This window comes from Anser anser (assembly GCF_964211835.1).
Source record: "Anser anser genome assembly, chromosome: 2".
Classification (NCBI taxonomy): Eukaryota; Metazoa; Chordata; class Aves; order Anseriformes; family Anatidae; genus Anser; species Anser anser.
The window spans coordinates 27298489-27314505 of NC_139721.1; the positions used below are offsets into that span (position 1 = coordinate 27298489).

At 37.2% G+C, this 16017-nt stretch overlaps 1 protein-coding gene across 3 annotated transcripts in view; it reads left to right on the top strand.

The window, feature by feature from the left end:
• MMP16 (matrix metallopeptidase 16) overlaps positions 1–16017 on the top strand; it is a 199767-nt gene that overhangs the window by 127808 nt on the left and 55942 nt on the right. For all 3 annotated transcript variants that reach the window (XM_083822637.1, XM_083822639.1, XM_083822638.1), the window contains one exon: positions 13062–13223. In XM_083822637.1, the coding sequence (XP_083678763.1) occupies positions 13062–13223 (162 nt within the window). The remainder of the gene's footprint in view (positions 1–13061; positions 13224–16017) is intronic.

Here is a 16017-nt window from a genome sequence, read left to right on the forward strand (position 1 = left end):
CTGGGTAGCTTGTGAAGACTCAGTCATGAGGCACAGGAATATACAGACATGAGAAGTGGATCTGTCTAATAGATCCCATGTACTATCTGGAAGCCAGATGTTGGAAAATATTAACCATTGGCAAGCTAATGAGCTCATTTTCTATTTGTTGTTGTTTGTTTGTTTGTTTGTTTGTTTTTGCTTTCATGGAAAACCCTTTCAGCTTTGAGAAAAGTGCTTAATTTACATGTTGTTAAAAGGGAAACTTAAACACTGGCACTCGGTGAAGGCAGAGATGTGGATGAATCCAGCCCCATGTCCTAGATGTGTGTTTAGTTGGCTCATTTTAATATATCCCAGGGGCTATCAATATCATACTCTCAGTTTCTGTCTTGACCTAAAATTGCCAAGTCTACTATTATGCTAACTGAAAGAGAGGCTAAGGAATAAGTCAAAGAGATGGACTTTGTAGTATTCCTAACTAAAGCAATGGAAATGTAGTCTGTTAAGCACATCTTACACAGTGCTTTTAGTGTCTATAGATCCAAGGTGGTATTTACACTGTGGCTTATTTGCCAAACAGAAATGATCATGATGCAGGCAGTAAATCAAAAATGAAGTGTAACAAGGTCCACTAAGTTGCATAATGCTTCCATCATTCTGTAGGCAAACACAGACCATTGCAAGCCTATGTGGAGTAGCTAGGGAAGCTGCAAACTCAGTTATCCATTTGAACTACAACTGGAGGTTATTTCCCACATACTCGGCCAGTAGAACAAACTGCTTGCATTTGCCATCTGCCTCAGTTCGCTATCAGCCAATCTTAAACTGCTAATGAGAACTGTTAAAACTAAACTGGCTGACTTTGCATGGAAATGAATGATGAAAGTTCACATTGTCTGTTACATTAACTTTATTGCCAAGGAAACATTTAGCTGAAAGACAGAATGGCCCCTCACAGACAATTTCTGTAACCATTGCAGGTATGCATAGAAAAGGAACAGACCACACCATTATTATTAATATTGTTGTTGTCATCTAGAGGCCTTTGTCTCTGGTTATACAACAACAAAAAATTTATTACTGTCTTCCCAAACTGGATTCATTGGATAAGACACCTGTATACTGAGAGTAGTGGGTTAACATGGGTTTGTTAAACTCATTAATATGTTGAAGCTAATGATGTTTCCATGAGTGTTTTTTTTTCCTCTTTCTGCAGCATGCTAGAAAGGTTTTTGTTTTGTTCTGTTTTGTTTTGTTTGGGGCAGATGGATGTGGTTTGAACAAGTGCATATAGAAAATGTGGGTCAGCCTCTTCATGATTATTTTCCTCATCCCACAACACCTCACATACAGTTACTGTGTGAGAAAGAGAGGAAGAGAGGAAAAGAGAGAAAGAGAGAGAGAGAAAGAGAGAAAGAGAGAACGAGAGAACGAGAGAACGAGAGAAAGAAGGAAGGAAGGAAGGAAGGAAGGAAGGAAGGAAGGAAGGAAGGAAGGAAGGAAGGAAGGAAGGAAGGAAGGAAGGGAGAGAGAGAGAAAAAGGAAGAAAGGAAAGAAGGGAAGGGAAGGGAAGGGAAGGGAAGGGAAGGGAAGGGAAGGGAAGGGAAGGGAAGGGAAGGGAAGGGAAGGGAAGGCAAGGCAAGGCAAGGCAAGGCAAGGCAAGGCAAGGCAAGGCAAGGCAAGGCAAGGCAAGGCAAGGCAAGGCAAGGCAAGGCAAGGCAAGGCAAGGCAAGGCAAGGCAAGGCAAGGCAAGGCAAGGCAAGGCAAGGCAAGGCAAGGAAAGGAAAGGAAAGGAAAGGAAAGGAAAGGAAAGGAAAGGAAAGGAAAGGAAAGGAAAGGAAAGGAAAGGAAAGGAAAGGAAAGGAAAGGAAAGGAAAGGAAAGGAAAGGAAAGGAAAGGAAAGGAAAGGAAAGGAAAGGAAAGGAAAGGAAAGGAAAGGAAAGGAAAGGAAAGGAAAAAGGAAAGACCTCACACACAACAAATAAATCTAGCTCCTACCTTCCCTTCTCTTAGCAGGAAGCTTAGCAGATTTTAAGTCTGGGTCCTGAATCTGAGAGAGCTTCATATAAATTTTCTATGTGACAGTTATTGAAAAGGGGGAAAAAGGAAATGATTCAACATATTCTAGTGTTATTTTTATCCCCTATACATCTTTTTCTGTTCTCTATCATCTATCAGAAAGACAGTATTTCTTTAAAAATGTATACCGTAAAAATAATACTAATAGCACTAATGCTAATTATAAAGAAACTGCTTTATGACCTCCTAGGAGATTTCACACCACAGCCTGAATTTCGGGTTCATTTCAGGTCCGCTTGCTATGGAGACCTTATGAAAATCCATACTGTTAAACATGCCAGGTTAAAAAAAATAGGAAATTATCTCTTTGATCACAAATAAATTGTCATAAAAGGTAAAATCAGTTCACACACGCACACACACACAAAATAAAAAAAAAGAGAAGAATAGCTTGAAACTATATTGTTATCAGTCTGAGACAGTAGAAATAATTTAGGAAAGAGAATTATCTGTGAATATCTAAAAAAAAAAAAATCTATGACCCTCAAATTGTCCCATTAAATAGAAAGTTGCATTTTTGCTGTTTGAAGACGGTACTAGGCTCGGCACTCCAAATCTCAAGTTGGATCTTAGAGTCTCTGTTGGCTGCTAGGACCACTTTGTGGAGACTTTTTCTCCAAGACAGTGGTTCTAAGAAATCTGACTTTTTCCCACAGACATTCTGTAGGATATCATTATTGTGCTGACCCCTCCTCTTTCCGCCTTTTCAGAGGCAAACAGAATTGGAAAAATCACACTCCCAAGTACTATGTATATTGTCATGGTTTCCTGAGAATGAGACAAGAACTTTACATAATTATGTATTTCTTTATCTTTTAGGGAGAATATTAATATATTATTGTTGAAAAGTAAAATGTAAGCTAACCCTAAAATATAAGGAAACCTCATATATAACTTTTTTTTTTTTAAGAGTAGTATATGACTGTCTAATGAAAGACTTTCTCACAGTGTCTGCGTTCTCAAGTCTAGAGAATAATTTGTGCTTTACCCTGTCAATTCTGTACTTCAAAATGCTTAAACCATATGTTCTTGAGGCCATTTTCTTTTTTTTTTTTTTAAAGTCTATATTTAGACTCTTTCCTAAGTGGTTTGCATTTCAAAAAATGCTGAGCATTTAACACCAGTAACTGGAAACATCTACAGCTAAAATATCAGGTTGGGGAAAAGATGAAAACAGAAAGATCAAAAAAGAACCAGCTAAATTAACAGAACAATTTTGTTTGTGCAAAATGTTTTATCGTAGTGGACAGGTTTAAGTCTCTAGTTCAAGTAAACGATGAATGCTTTCTGATTCTGTACACAGAATTAAATCTGTATCTTGTAGTTTACAATTAATGTTTTGCCATGGGCCTAAATAAAAAGACCTAAGTCAGAAGCCAGCAGACTCAGGGGGTGGAATCAATCTGACCAAATGTTGATGTTTATATCTGAGTTAATCTCATAGAGTTCCTTTGTAGTTAGAGATATATTGCCTGCAATGTTGAAACCATGCAATTTCAGATTAGAGAAGGAGAACTGAAGTAATAACTGCTTCCAAATAATAGCACCAACTGGGGTCCAAGGAAATCTATCTCAGCAGCACAGATGCCTGCTGGGGGAGCAGTTCAGTATTACGCTCAGAGAAGGTAGTTACTGGTGTAGGCTATCCCTGTCATATGACAGGACAAACACCTTCCTGTTGATTTAAATATGGTAATCCACAAAGGATTGCACAACTTAAATTTTGAACGTGTCATGGGTAATATGGTAATATGTAAACATATATTTATTTCCCTTACCATAAGAGTTATATATATATCTCCTTTCTATTGATGCAGTTGGGGAACTGATAAGAAAATGGGGTAAGCACTGTCTATTCAGGAAACTGAAGGTGTGTAAGCAATATTGCATAGGGTTAATGTCATTAGCTTTACACCAGCTAGCAGTTCTAACAGAATCAGTAAAAATATTAGGGCCTGAGCTTCATGAAGAACTAACAGGCATGATATATATGAACAGACAGTTCTTAGCTGTTTTGTGTTTTTAATGATCACTTATATTGCTAATAGGGTTGGCCGTGCTGGCTGACACAGGGAGAGGGATAATGGTCCCGCACCTGCTTGAGTGTAGGATGTGACAGAGCAGCTGTGCGACCAGTTTGTCCCCAGTGACTTTGTGCTCAGCTCTCTGCTTTCTACAGGGAAGCCATAGAAAGGCATGGGACATACGGCATTTCCCCTTCTCCCGGCCTGTGCTAGCTTCTGTCCCCCCAGGTTGGAGTCCTGCTGAGCTCCTTACCAACAGCAGGGAAAGTGTGCTGGGACATACGACCACGGTCAGCCTCTGCCCCATCTAACATCCCCACATTCAAGTTCTTCTGCACTTTGGCAGGACTAGCTATCTCCTGCCTTTATCTTCCTCTTTAAGTATCCTCTTGCCTAGGCTCTCTTCTGCTGTGGGGCCCAAGAGGACAGCTTATTTGCCCAACCATCTTAGCCTCTCCAGCACCCTTGGAGCTGCTCTCTACAATCTTTCATCCTGGAGGCTTCCCCTCCACAGCAGGTTCTGAGGCCTCTATCTCCATGCTGATGGCAAGAGTCACTAGTGTCAAAATGACAGCATTCTCTGAGTGCCATAGATTCTTGCAGTGGTTCCTCTGTATAAAGTAAAACAAACAGGTGTATGGATATACCCTCTGATGACAGCAGAATTATCCAATAGATCATAGCATTTCATATGTGTAAATTTTAACAAAGTAAAACAAAAGATTTTTCTTTATGTCACTTTCTCCCTATTTATTATCTCCAGTTCAACATTGCCTCCATTTAAAATATGATATACGCTTGGACCAAGTCTCCTGTTGAAGTCTATAACCTTCTAAGAAATCATATCTGCTTCTCAGATCATAGAATTTTTAATGATTTTTTTCCTTCTCCTAATCACTTTGCCAGTTAGGATTCTTAATTCCCAGTTCTGTCACCATCAGTCGAAGAAAAAAAAATATGGAAAATTCTATCATGATTTTTTCTCTTAATAGGAACTAAACAAACAAAACAACCATAAAGAAAGAAGAACTACTCACATAAAATTCCCAAATATATATACAATGCTATGTCACTTTATCTTTTAAAAAATCTTAGTCATATATATGTACTAAGTAGGATAGGAATAACAACTTGTACCTGGCTTTAGTGTAAATTAAATTAGAGCATGATATAATTAATCTCAGTAATTTAACTGAAACTGGGTAAAAAATTATCCCTGCAGAGTGCCAACACATGCTTCATACATAAATTAAATTCTGCGTGGTTCTATTTGGTTGATTTCAGTGATCTGCAGGACCCGTGCAGATTTCTGCCCCATGGCAAGTTACATCTATTGTGAATATTGGCAGCATGACTTTGACCTTCCTCCTAGTAATTGCACATATTTCTCATTATAGTAGGATACACAGGATGTTAGAGGAAATTAAAAAAACAACAACAACAACAATAACAAAAACTTCTCTTCAAAACAAAAGTAACTGCAGTGTTAACAAGCCAGCGTTTTAGCTGAATGGCTTTAAGTCAAAATCTACATTTGTTGTCAAAGGCAAGAATTTGATTTTAATATGGACTCAGCCTCAATTAAAGCCCTTTTATTTTTATCCTTTCCTACCCTGGCACTCACTCAGGAGTGGTAGAAAGATGTCCATTCCCTTCACATGAATGACCGTTAAGGACAGGACCATGCAAGAAAGATGATAAATATGTGATACATGCTCTTGTCACACACATATTCAAACACTCAGTCTCAGCATGTGTTCATTCTCACAGCCTTCAGAAATAAGTTTTAAATACTTCTACAGCTTATTGTTCCCACAGCAACAACCAAAAACAGCAACAAAAAGAAGACAGGAAAAAATATAAATAGATATGGCTGCTACAGTATGTGCAACATTTGCAAATGCATTGAGACTACTGGAGAAATAGATTAAATGTTATTTAGTATCCTAGTCATTTGTAATGTTCCAAGAATAACCATTTTATTTTCAAACCTTTTGACTGGTGTGAGTTTTCTGAGAAAAAATCATTTATGAAGATCTTTTATAACAAAATTAAAAATTCCAATATACTTTTAATTTGATTTATTTAAAATGATTAGTATCTAAAGATGGCCATGAATGCATACAAAATAGAACTTTTCAGTCTGCTAACTGATGTGGCTTCATTACTATCTGAATGCAAATGTCATCTGAGAATAGTATAAAAATTCGCTAGTAGACCTGCATGCTGAAGAAGTTAATCCCAGGAGATGGACAGAAATTAATCCTGGGAGCTAAAGTCTCAACGTAAGTGTACATGTTTTTAGTCTTTTTAGGTTCACTGTCACAGCAGGGTTTCCTCAAAGCATGAAACAAAATGGTAAGCAGTATATTTGCAGAACCTTATTTACACCTTCTGGGGAAGCAGCATGCTTACCTCCCCTAGGATATTTTCCAACTGCTCGACTTCTCACTTTTTAGAGATGTTGGTATTGATACATGAGTCAGAATAATTTGTGAAATCTTTTATTACTAGTAATTAAAACTACGAGAAAAAAAAAAGTGGAAAGATCCTTACATCATGTTTTAGAAAGAAAATTAAGAATATCTGAAGTAATTAATTATACCCATTTCAAGCTATTTACTAAATGGTTGTATAAATGATAATAAATACATGTGGTAAAGCAAAAAGTCTTACCTTCTGCACGTCCTCCCCTTTTAAAGCAGAAGCTGATATGTTTTATAAAAGAATGTGGGCTCCATTCAAAGATGTTTTTTTATCAGGCTCTTGACTTCTTCTAAATTATGCCTAGAATATGCAGAACCAGTAGAACACTGCCTGAAAAGACATACACTCTTCTAAACTCACATGTCCTTAATGAATTTCAGCAACGATCACTGAGTCACCCTAAGACAGTCCTAAGACAGTCCTGCTGTATATTCCCTTGTCAAATTTCAAGCAAGCTAGTTTAAATTTCACACTAATCTGCTGGTCAGTTTAAAATAGAGTATTTTTTAAAGAAGTATACACATGTGGGTGTAGGTATACTAAATGATATACAGAGTGTACATACTTTATATATATAATAAACTGCTTGTGTCTCCCTACTGTTTCCAAATATATATACATATCAGCAAAACAATCTGCAAATATTGCAGTATACATATTAGCTTATATATAATGACAGAGTAAATGAAATACATTTTTGTGTCATTCTTTGTGTCACAGTGGAAAAATAACTAAATGGGATTTAATATTTAATTGTTCAAAATACACTATGTATACAAAATAGGTACACCAAGTTCATACAGAAAATGGATATACTCTGTATAATACTTTTTTTTTTTTTTAATTTAAAACCAGAAAAAACAAACAAACAAAAAAACTTTTTATTCTTCTTTCTTTTGTCAAAGCTATGGAACCATCTCTCCCTTTTCTTGGAAAATTCTTCCCCAAATAACCATAAAGCTAACAATTTTCAGTGATCGTTAAAAGTTTGAGATAACATCAAGCAACAGTATATGATTTCCTAGGCTGGGAAATGTGGCACTTTTATTTGTGTAAGAGCATGCCTATGATTTATATCTAGGACCATTTATACTCATATATAGCATGCATATATTGTGTTTATGTAAAACCATACATGTATATGCTCAATTCTACTGTATTGCAATACGGTTACAGAGAGAAAAAGTCTTCTTTTATCACTACTGTTGAAATATCGCATTCAAAATTCTGTCCTGTCTGGAAATAATAATAACATAGATATACAACTTCCATTTTTCTGCATGCTACATGCAGTAAGAATCTTATTCTAAATTTTGCAGCATTTCAGCAAGTTTGGATTAGCAGCTTTGGTCTGGTGATTCAATGGTATAAATGAACCAAATAACAAAAATGCAAATTGTAAATACATCAGACAAGTTCATGGGCAGCACATGTGTAATATTGTTTGATGAACTATAAAGTTGCCTCTGGAGTACTGTTTTTTTGATAATAGATATGAAATGGAAGTCTTTCTTGTACAGATTTACATTTCAGATTCATATGTGTTTAATCTGAAATATTCTGTGTCACAGAAAAAAATGAAGCAAAATAAGATTTGAGAAAAAAAATGGTCTGTATATAAAATAGTTTTGTAGTGTTCCAGTTTGTTTCACATTTGAAATTCATCTTGTAGCTTCATTTTGTTGTTCTCTGGATATGGAAGTCTTCAAAATTTAGGTCACTTGGCATTTGAAAGATGGATAACTTTTGAGCTCATAATGTATTGTAGCAGTTACTATCATGTGCCAAGGAGAAGAACCAAGTGACATGCCTTGGGGTGTCATTTAGTGCTAAGTCAAAAAGATGGCCAAGTGACAAATCTAACAGTTGCTAAGCCATTAGGGTATTACTTTTCTAAATTAAGCTCACATACCATTTAAAGCAGGAAATAATGTCTCCAGTACTAGAGTTTCTTAATAGCTTGCTGTGGACAAACATATTAGCTTTGTTTCTCTGTAGACATGAAAAATAGTGTATATATTAGCTAGAGGTTTCTCCATAGGCTGTGCTCCACAGTGTTGGCTGTTGAATATTTGATAAATTAATACATATTTATATTCTGGAGTTTGGGCAGTGATTGTAAAGTCAGGCAGATTTAGTGCCTAAAATAGTTTATGGCCTCAGAGAAAAGTGTCAGTATAAAAATAATCATTTTTTCTTAGTTCCTTACACACAGTACTTTTTTTTTTTATTATTTTTTTTCCAATGTGAAATTAAACCTGAGATAAAATAAGAAAAACAATCACAACCTGTTTGATCTTATATCCTACCTATTCTGAATTTCTACGTTAATAACAGAATACCAGGGATGCACAGATTTTGGACTTGTGAAATATATTTTGCAATACTCCTCTACTACCCTATAGATAAATATAACAAGATGTAACTGAGACTATCACAATGATTATTCACCGCTGTACATCCTGAAGTGGCAACTTTTAGTTTAAAAGCCATCATAGTTGTATGTAGTTTAATTCTTTTACTCATGACTTTTTAAAGTTTTGGAGATGTTGCTTAATTTTGCCAAGTAGACTGAAATATATATTTCTACATGCATAATGTATATGGATATACAGAATCATTTGGGACTCTCTCCTTCAATGGTGAGGACTGAAAATATTTAAAAGATGATATCCAGTGTAAGTATGATAACAAAGCTGTCTGGAGCTGGTACTAATGTTCACTTGCCTGTATACTCCATCTTTCTCTGACCCCTGGCCAAGGAACTGAAGTTGTCCTGTTATCAACCTTGCAGAGTCAAATACACTTCTGCGCAGTCTGGAGAGAAAGAACGAGCACTTTTAGGATTATCCTTCTGCACTCTCAGTAGCTAGTGATTGTAACATTGTGATGCTCAAGGCAAGTTTTCTCCCAGAAGCAGGGACTGAGTAATTCCAAAAATCCCAAAAAGAAGGACTGAGTAATTGTTGCTGAATTAGAGAGATCTAATCATATGCAAAAGAAAAAGGATGAAAACTATGACAGTAGTAAGTCTTACCTGCAGTGGTCTCACGCAACACATTCTGAACTGGTTTAAACCCCAGTTTCAACTGCACTAAGTTATTTGGGTCAGTTTAAACTCAGGATGCCCTGGAGACAATCATGACTCTTGATGGAAATAGTTATGAAAAATGGAGCTATTTGACTATAAGTAGAAAATATGTTCCCTGATAAATCACTCTGTCACCCCAGGCAAGAATGTTATTCTCCCAGCTTTTTCCTGTGACCTTCTCCCTTCCCCTTTACCTGTTTTCTCCAAGGGCAGTTCTGTCTCTGGTTTACCACATTTAATAGCTACCTTGATATCTACCAGTTGCATTGCAGGAGGTAGAAATTACGGAGTCCTTTTGCCTTTTTCCCTTTTGGGCTTAGGCTTTTACTAAGCCTAGAGGGGCCAAGCATATACTGAATATTTATTATTTTTCACATATGACCCCACCCAAAATACATAGAGATACAAACGAACAACCCTTGCATAATACCTGTTCTTTGACATAGACCCAGTATCACTTAGAAGTAGTAGTAGAAGTGCTCTACATACGCACATTGTCTGTGATCCTGGAAGGAACACATGCCAGCAGATGTTTGACTTATTTACTATATATATTCACTTCATTGTGTAATTTATGCAGCCTCAAAGTCAACATGGAACAAGATATAAGAATTCCTGGAGATCTTTATAAATACTCAGTGGGGACTGAGAACCAAAGGATGTATTAATTCTTCAGGCGTTGTATAACTGGCACAATTAGAGAGAAGCAGTAGACTCTTCCAAGACTATTTTATTAACTGTAGTTTTGCATAATTTTTGAAATGGTTACAAGTTCACCTCCTGGCCCTCTCACTTCAAACAGTAGATGTTGAGTACCACATGTAAAACATTCTTTAATCTATTGATACTGACCAGCCTAGTCATAGTGTCATTATTTGTATTATTAAAAATTTGAATATTATTAATGTAAAACTGTATGAAAATGGTTCAATAAATACTGTATGCAGGTTGCTAGTTCAATTATTGATACAAAGCCTTAGACTGGTTAATATTCTTAATTATGATGGTAGGGGCCCAGGTCTAGGAGACAAATTTGCCTTTCACAAGGTCTGATGAACAAAAGGAAGTTCCATTTTACACATACAATCTAGTGCTGGACAAAGAAATAATTCATTCTAATAAACCTGTGTTGAAACTCTAACTTTCATAAAATGCAGAAAAGAATTGTGAGCCTTGTCACAATACAATAGCTATAGCACAGTAATATCTTGTTTCATGTCTTTTCATCTTAAACTATCATTTTTTAAAGGATATTAATTATTCCATTATGAGTGCAGAATGAAAACATTTACAGAGTTGCTCCTGTGCATCACTTAAAATGCTGAGGTTAGCCACAGATATTGTGGATTATTCATATGTGATACCGTCAAGATCAGTTTTGACTGGATATAGAAGGGTAAATTCAGATATCAAAAGCATTACTGACAGGGACAGTCAAGCTCCTCAAACCTGTTACAACAGTGCACAGAGAATCTGCCTTGCTATGTAAAGAACTGCATCCAAATATATATACATATAGTCAAGAAGATATTTCATCTGAAAACCACTTAATTATAAATGATAGGATAAACTTTTTCTCATTTCTAAATGCATATTATGTCACATTAATTTTTGAAAGGTGATTTTTCTGCACAGTTATACTGAATAAAGGAGCACAAACATTTAGCTTTTCCTATTTCTGGATTAAAAACAAGGACATGAAAAGACTCTGTCAACTAAACAGAGTTTTAACTGAATGTTTCCATGCTTTCAATCAAACATTTATTTTACAAACATCAGCATGGTTCCATACATCATGAAGACGTCTACTGCCAAGTGTTTCCCCTTTCATAGGTACTTGGGAGAAAGTTTATTTCTTGTGTCAGCAAGAGGAAATACTTGAAAAATTGAAACACTCTCAACTATGTGCTCAAAGTTCTGTAAATATATATGCTTTTCTTTTCTTTTTTTTTTTTTTTGTTCTAAATCCAAAGTTTAATATTATTATTATATTATAAAAGTACTTATAATCCCAGCGCCAGCAGTGGAATATTATTGTCTACCTCCAAAGGATTTACAGAATATAGAATGAAAGTTAATGTTGAACTTTTTTGCATCTCAATATATATCTGTCTACTGGACCACACTATAGACTTTATATTTTAGTTTTACTTTTTCACCATTTATACTGGTATTTCAACAAGAAGCTACCTACTCTAGGTGGGACCCCTTTCGCTTATGTCCAACTTTCTAAAAGTTATACGTTCATCATAAGCTGGTAACCTAGAATAATTTTTGTGTGGGACAGGAACACACTTTTGAGGAATGATTCCTCCCATTCCTATGTGGTGAAACCTAGCAATATACTGGATGTGAATCCTCTCCAAGTGACCAGAATCTTTCTGATGACAAACATTTTTTCCAAAGTCTCATTATATAACAGGTTGACTACAGACAGAATCTGTACAAAAGACTTATAGAAAGATACGCTGAACTCGTGCAGTCTTAGATGAGTAAAAATAAGCAAAATGAACACCCTAGAGGTCGAGCTCTGAAACTTTTATAGAAATAGTTTACTGACTTTGATTTGTGTTTGCTTCACAGAGTGCCATAATTCTACTGGTAACATTTCTAATTGTTTCCAATACCCTGTAATAAAAATGAAATGTGGATTTTTGGAAGGGAAAAACAAAAGCGTGAAATCAGTCTATAATATGAGTCTGACATTTTATTGTTTAGATCTACATAAATCAAAAAATTCTAATACTTAAGAATTTGAAAATATATAGTGATTATACAATTAAATAAATAAGGGAATCCTGTTTTGAGCGTGAGATAGCAAGACACCCATATTTCCCTCATTAGAATTTCAGTTATGGTGATTCAGAAATGGACAACATGTACAAATAATCAGCAGGGGCCTGATTGCTAGCACTTAGATGACTAAGTTCCCTGTAGGGTTTGTCCTAAATAGGTAGTCCTCAGTCTGTGAAGCTAACCACACAAATCAGAGAGATTTTCCTTTTGGAACTATGTCTTAGTGCAAGCATTTTTACTTAGCCTAACTAAAGCATAAACCTGATGTCTAAAATTACACACAAGCCTAGATGCCAGATATGACACTTGAACCCTGTACTAACCATGTGCATCAGTTTAAAAAGATAAACACTCTTATGGTATCCATATGAGTATCATATGGTTATAATATGATTGGTTGCCTCTTTTAGAAAAAAAGAAAAAAAGAAAAGAAAGTCACCTTTGCTACTGCATTACCTTAATGTTTCATTGTTAAATATTAACTAGTAAAATTCAAATTCAATGAAAATGTCTTTCAAATGAAGAGTCCTCCACTTGTGTTATTTCTGTTACTATGCTTATTGTTTCAAACTTTTTTTTTTTCCCCTTTCTTTTCTCCACAGGAAATGATCTGTTTCTAGTTGCTGTGCATGAACTGGGACATGCTCTGGGCTTGGAGCATTCTAATGATCCCACAGCAATCATGGCTCCATTTTACCAGTATATGGAAACTGATAACTTCAAACTACCTAATGATGATTTACAGGGCATCCAGAAGATATACGGTATGTCATATTTTAATTAGGAAACAATGTTTTCACTTAAGAATGTGTTTGACAACCTCCTGTGCACATCACCTCTCTAAAAATTATTTGTTGGGGTAGGCTCTGCCACTTGTTATCCCAAAGGCCTTCTTGTGATAACGCCAAAAATTCTGATGAAGCTCTTTTACTTGTTTTCTCACTATTCACAACTTGCATTCAAATTTGCACTCAGCTGGAATGGTAATCTTAAATGTTTTAAAAGGCCATAAAGAAAATATCTGCAAAGGGATCCCAATCTATTAAAATATTAAGACATGCAGGCTTTAACCATAATGAGCTTATTTCCACAGTACTCAAAGTTAATATAATTGTATGAATTGATTGCTTCTCAGTTATCAGTTTATCAGTTATAATACTAAACAGTTCCCTGGGTAGATCAATTTTGTGGTCCCTGAAAACCCTTTTTTTTATGATAAATATAGCTAATTGATCTCAAAAAAATGTGATTATGAGTCCAAGACTTTGAGCTACACAGGGGAAAAAAAGACCCACTTTTTAAAATATGGTTTATTTTTTTGTGGCTGGAAATAGGAGATACATCTAGTGAAGGTAAATTCTGTATGTATTTGAGAATGCAAGGTAACTGAAAATTTAAAAAGAAAACAAAACAGAGCCCTGTATGTTAGATAGTATTTTGATTTTCTAGAGCTGAACAATGGTGATGACAGATTTGAGTGTTTATAGGTAAGAATAAAGGGGAGGGCCAATGAGGCAGATGTCGTGGTGGGATTCTACTATAAACCACCCAACCAGGCTGAAGTGGAAGACAAAATATTCTATACGTGGCAGTTGGGAGAACTCTCACAAACGCTAGCCCTTGTTCTCGTGGGGGACTTCATCTTACCAGATGTCTGCTGGAAATACAACAAAGTGGAGAGGAAACCGTCTAGCAAGTTTCTACAGTGTGTGGAAGATAACTTCCTGACACAGCTGAGTGAGTGAGCCAGCTAAGGACAGCACCCCTCTGGATCTTTTTCTTGTTACCAGAGAAGGACCTGTGAGTGATGTGAAAGTTGCAGGCCATCTTGGGCATAGAGATCATAAATTAATAGACTTTTTGATTCTTAGAAAAGTAAGGAGGGAGTTAGCAGAACTACCACCCTGGACTTCTGGAGAGCAGACTTCGGCCTGCTAAGGAGACTGGTTGGGGGAGTCCCTTGGGAGAGACAGTCCTGAAAGGCAAAGGAGTCCAGGAAGGCTGGACACTCTTCAAGAATGAAATCTTAAAAGTCCCCACATGCCAAAAGACAAGTTGGGGTGGAAGAAGACCAGCCTGGCTGAACAGAGAGCTATTGCTAGAACTCAGGAGAAAAAGAGGGTTTATGACCTTCGGAAGAAGGGGCGGGCCACTCAGGAGGACTATAATGATGCCATGAGGCTGTGCAGGGAGAAAATTAGAAGGGCCAAAGCTCAACTTGAGCTCAGTCTGGCTACTGCTGTTAAAGACGATTAAAATGCTTTTATAAATACATAAACAAGAAAAGGAGGACTAAGGAGAATCTCCATTCTTTATTGGATATGGGGGAAACATAGCAACAAGAGATGAGGTAAAGGCTGAGGTACTTAATGCCTTCTTTGTCTCATCCTTTAGCAGCAAGACCAGTTGTTCTCCAGGTACCCAGTTCCCTGAGCTGACAGATAAGGATGGTGAGCAAAATGAATCCTTCATAATCCATGAGGAAATTTTTAGTGACCTGCTCAATGACTTAGATGTCTGCAAGTCTATGGGGCCAAATGGGATCCACCCATGGGTACTAAAGAACTTGGTGGAAGTGCTTGCCAAGCTGCTTTCCATCATTTATCAAGAGTCCTGGCTATCAGGGGACTGGCGGCTAGCAAATGTGATGCCCATTTACAAGAAGGGCCAGAAGGAGGATCCAGAAAACTACAGGCCTGTCAGTCTGACCTTGGTGCTGGGGAAGCTCATGGAGCAGATTATTCTGAATGCCATCACACAGCACCTACAGGGCAACCAGGCGATCAAGTCCAGTCAGCATGGGTTTATGAAGGGCAGGTCCTATTTGACGAACCTGATCTCCTTCTACGACAAGGTGATGGACTCAGTGGATGAGGGAAAGGCTGTGGATGTAGTCTACTTAGACTTCTGTAAGGCTTTTGACACTGTTTTCCAGCATTCTTCTGAGCCTGGCTGCTCACAGCTTGATAGGTGTACACTTTGTGAAGTTAAAAGCTGGCTGGGTGGCTGAGCCCAGGGTTGTGATGAATGGATTTAAATCCAGCTGGAGGCCAGTCACTAGTGCTGGCACCCAGGGTTCAGTACCTGGGCCACTTCTGTTCAATATCTTTACCAATGATCTTGACAAGGGGATTGAGTTCACCCTCAGTAAGCTTGCAGATAACACCAAGTTAGGCGTAAGTGTTGATCTGCTTGAGGGTAGGAAGGGTCTGTGGAGGGATCTGGATAGGATGGACTGATGTGCCGAGGTCAACTCTATGAAGTTCGACAAGGCTAAGTGTCGGGTCCTGAACTTGGGGCACAACAATCCCATGCAACAATACAGGCTGGGGGAAAAGTGGCTGGAAAGCTGCCTGGTGAAAATGGACCTGGGGGTATTGGTCAATAGCCATCTGAGTATGAGCCAGAAGCATGCTCAGGTGGCCAAGAAGGCCAACAGCATCCTGGATTGTATCAGAAACTGGGTGGGCAGCAGATCTAGGGAAGTGATTGTCCCCCTGTACTCAGCTCTGGTGAGGCCACACCTTGAATACTGTGTTCAGTTTTGGGCCCCTCACT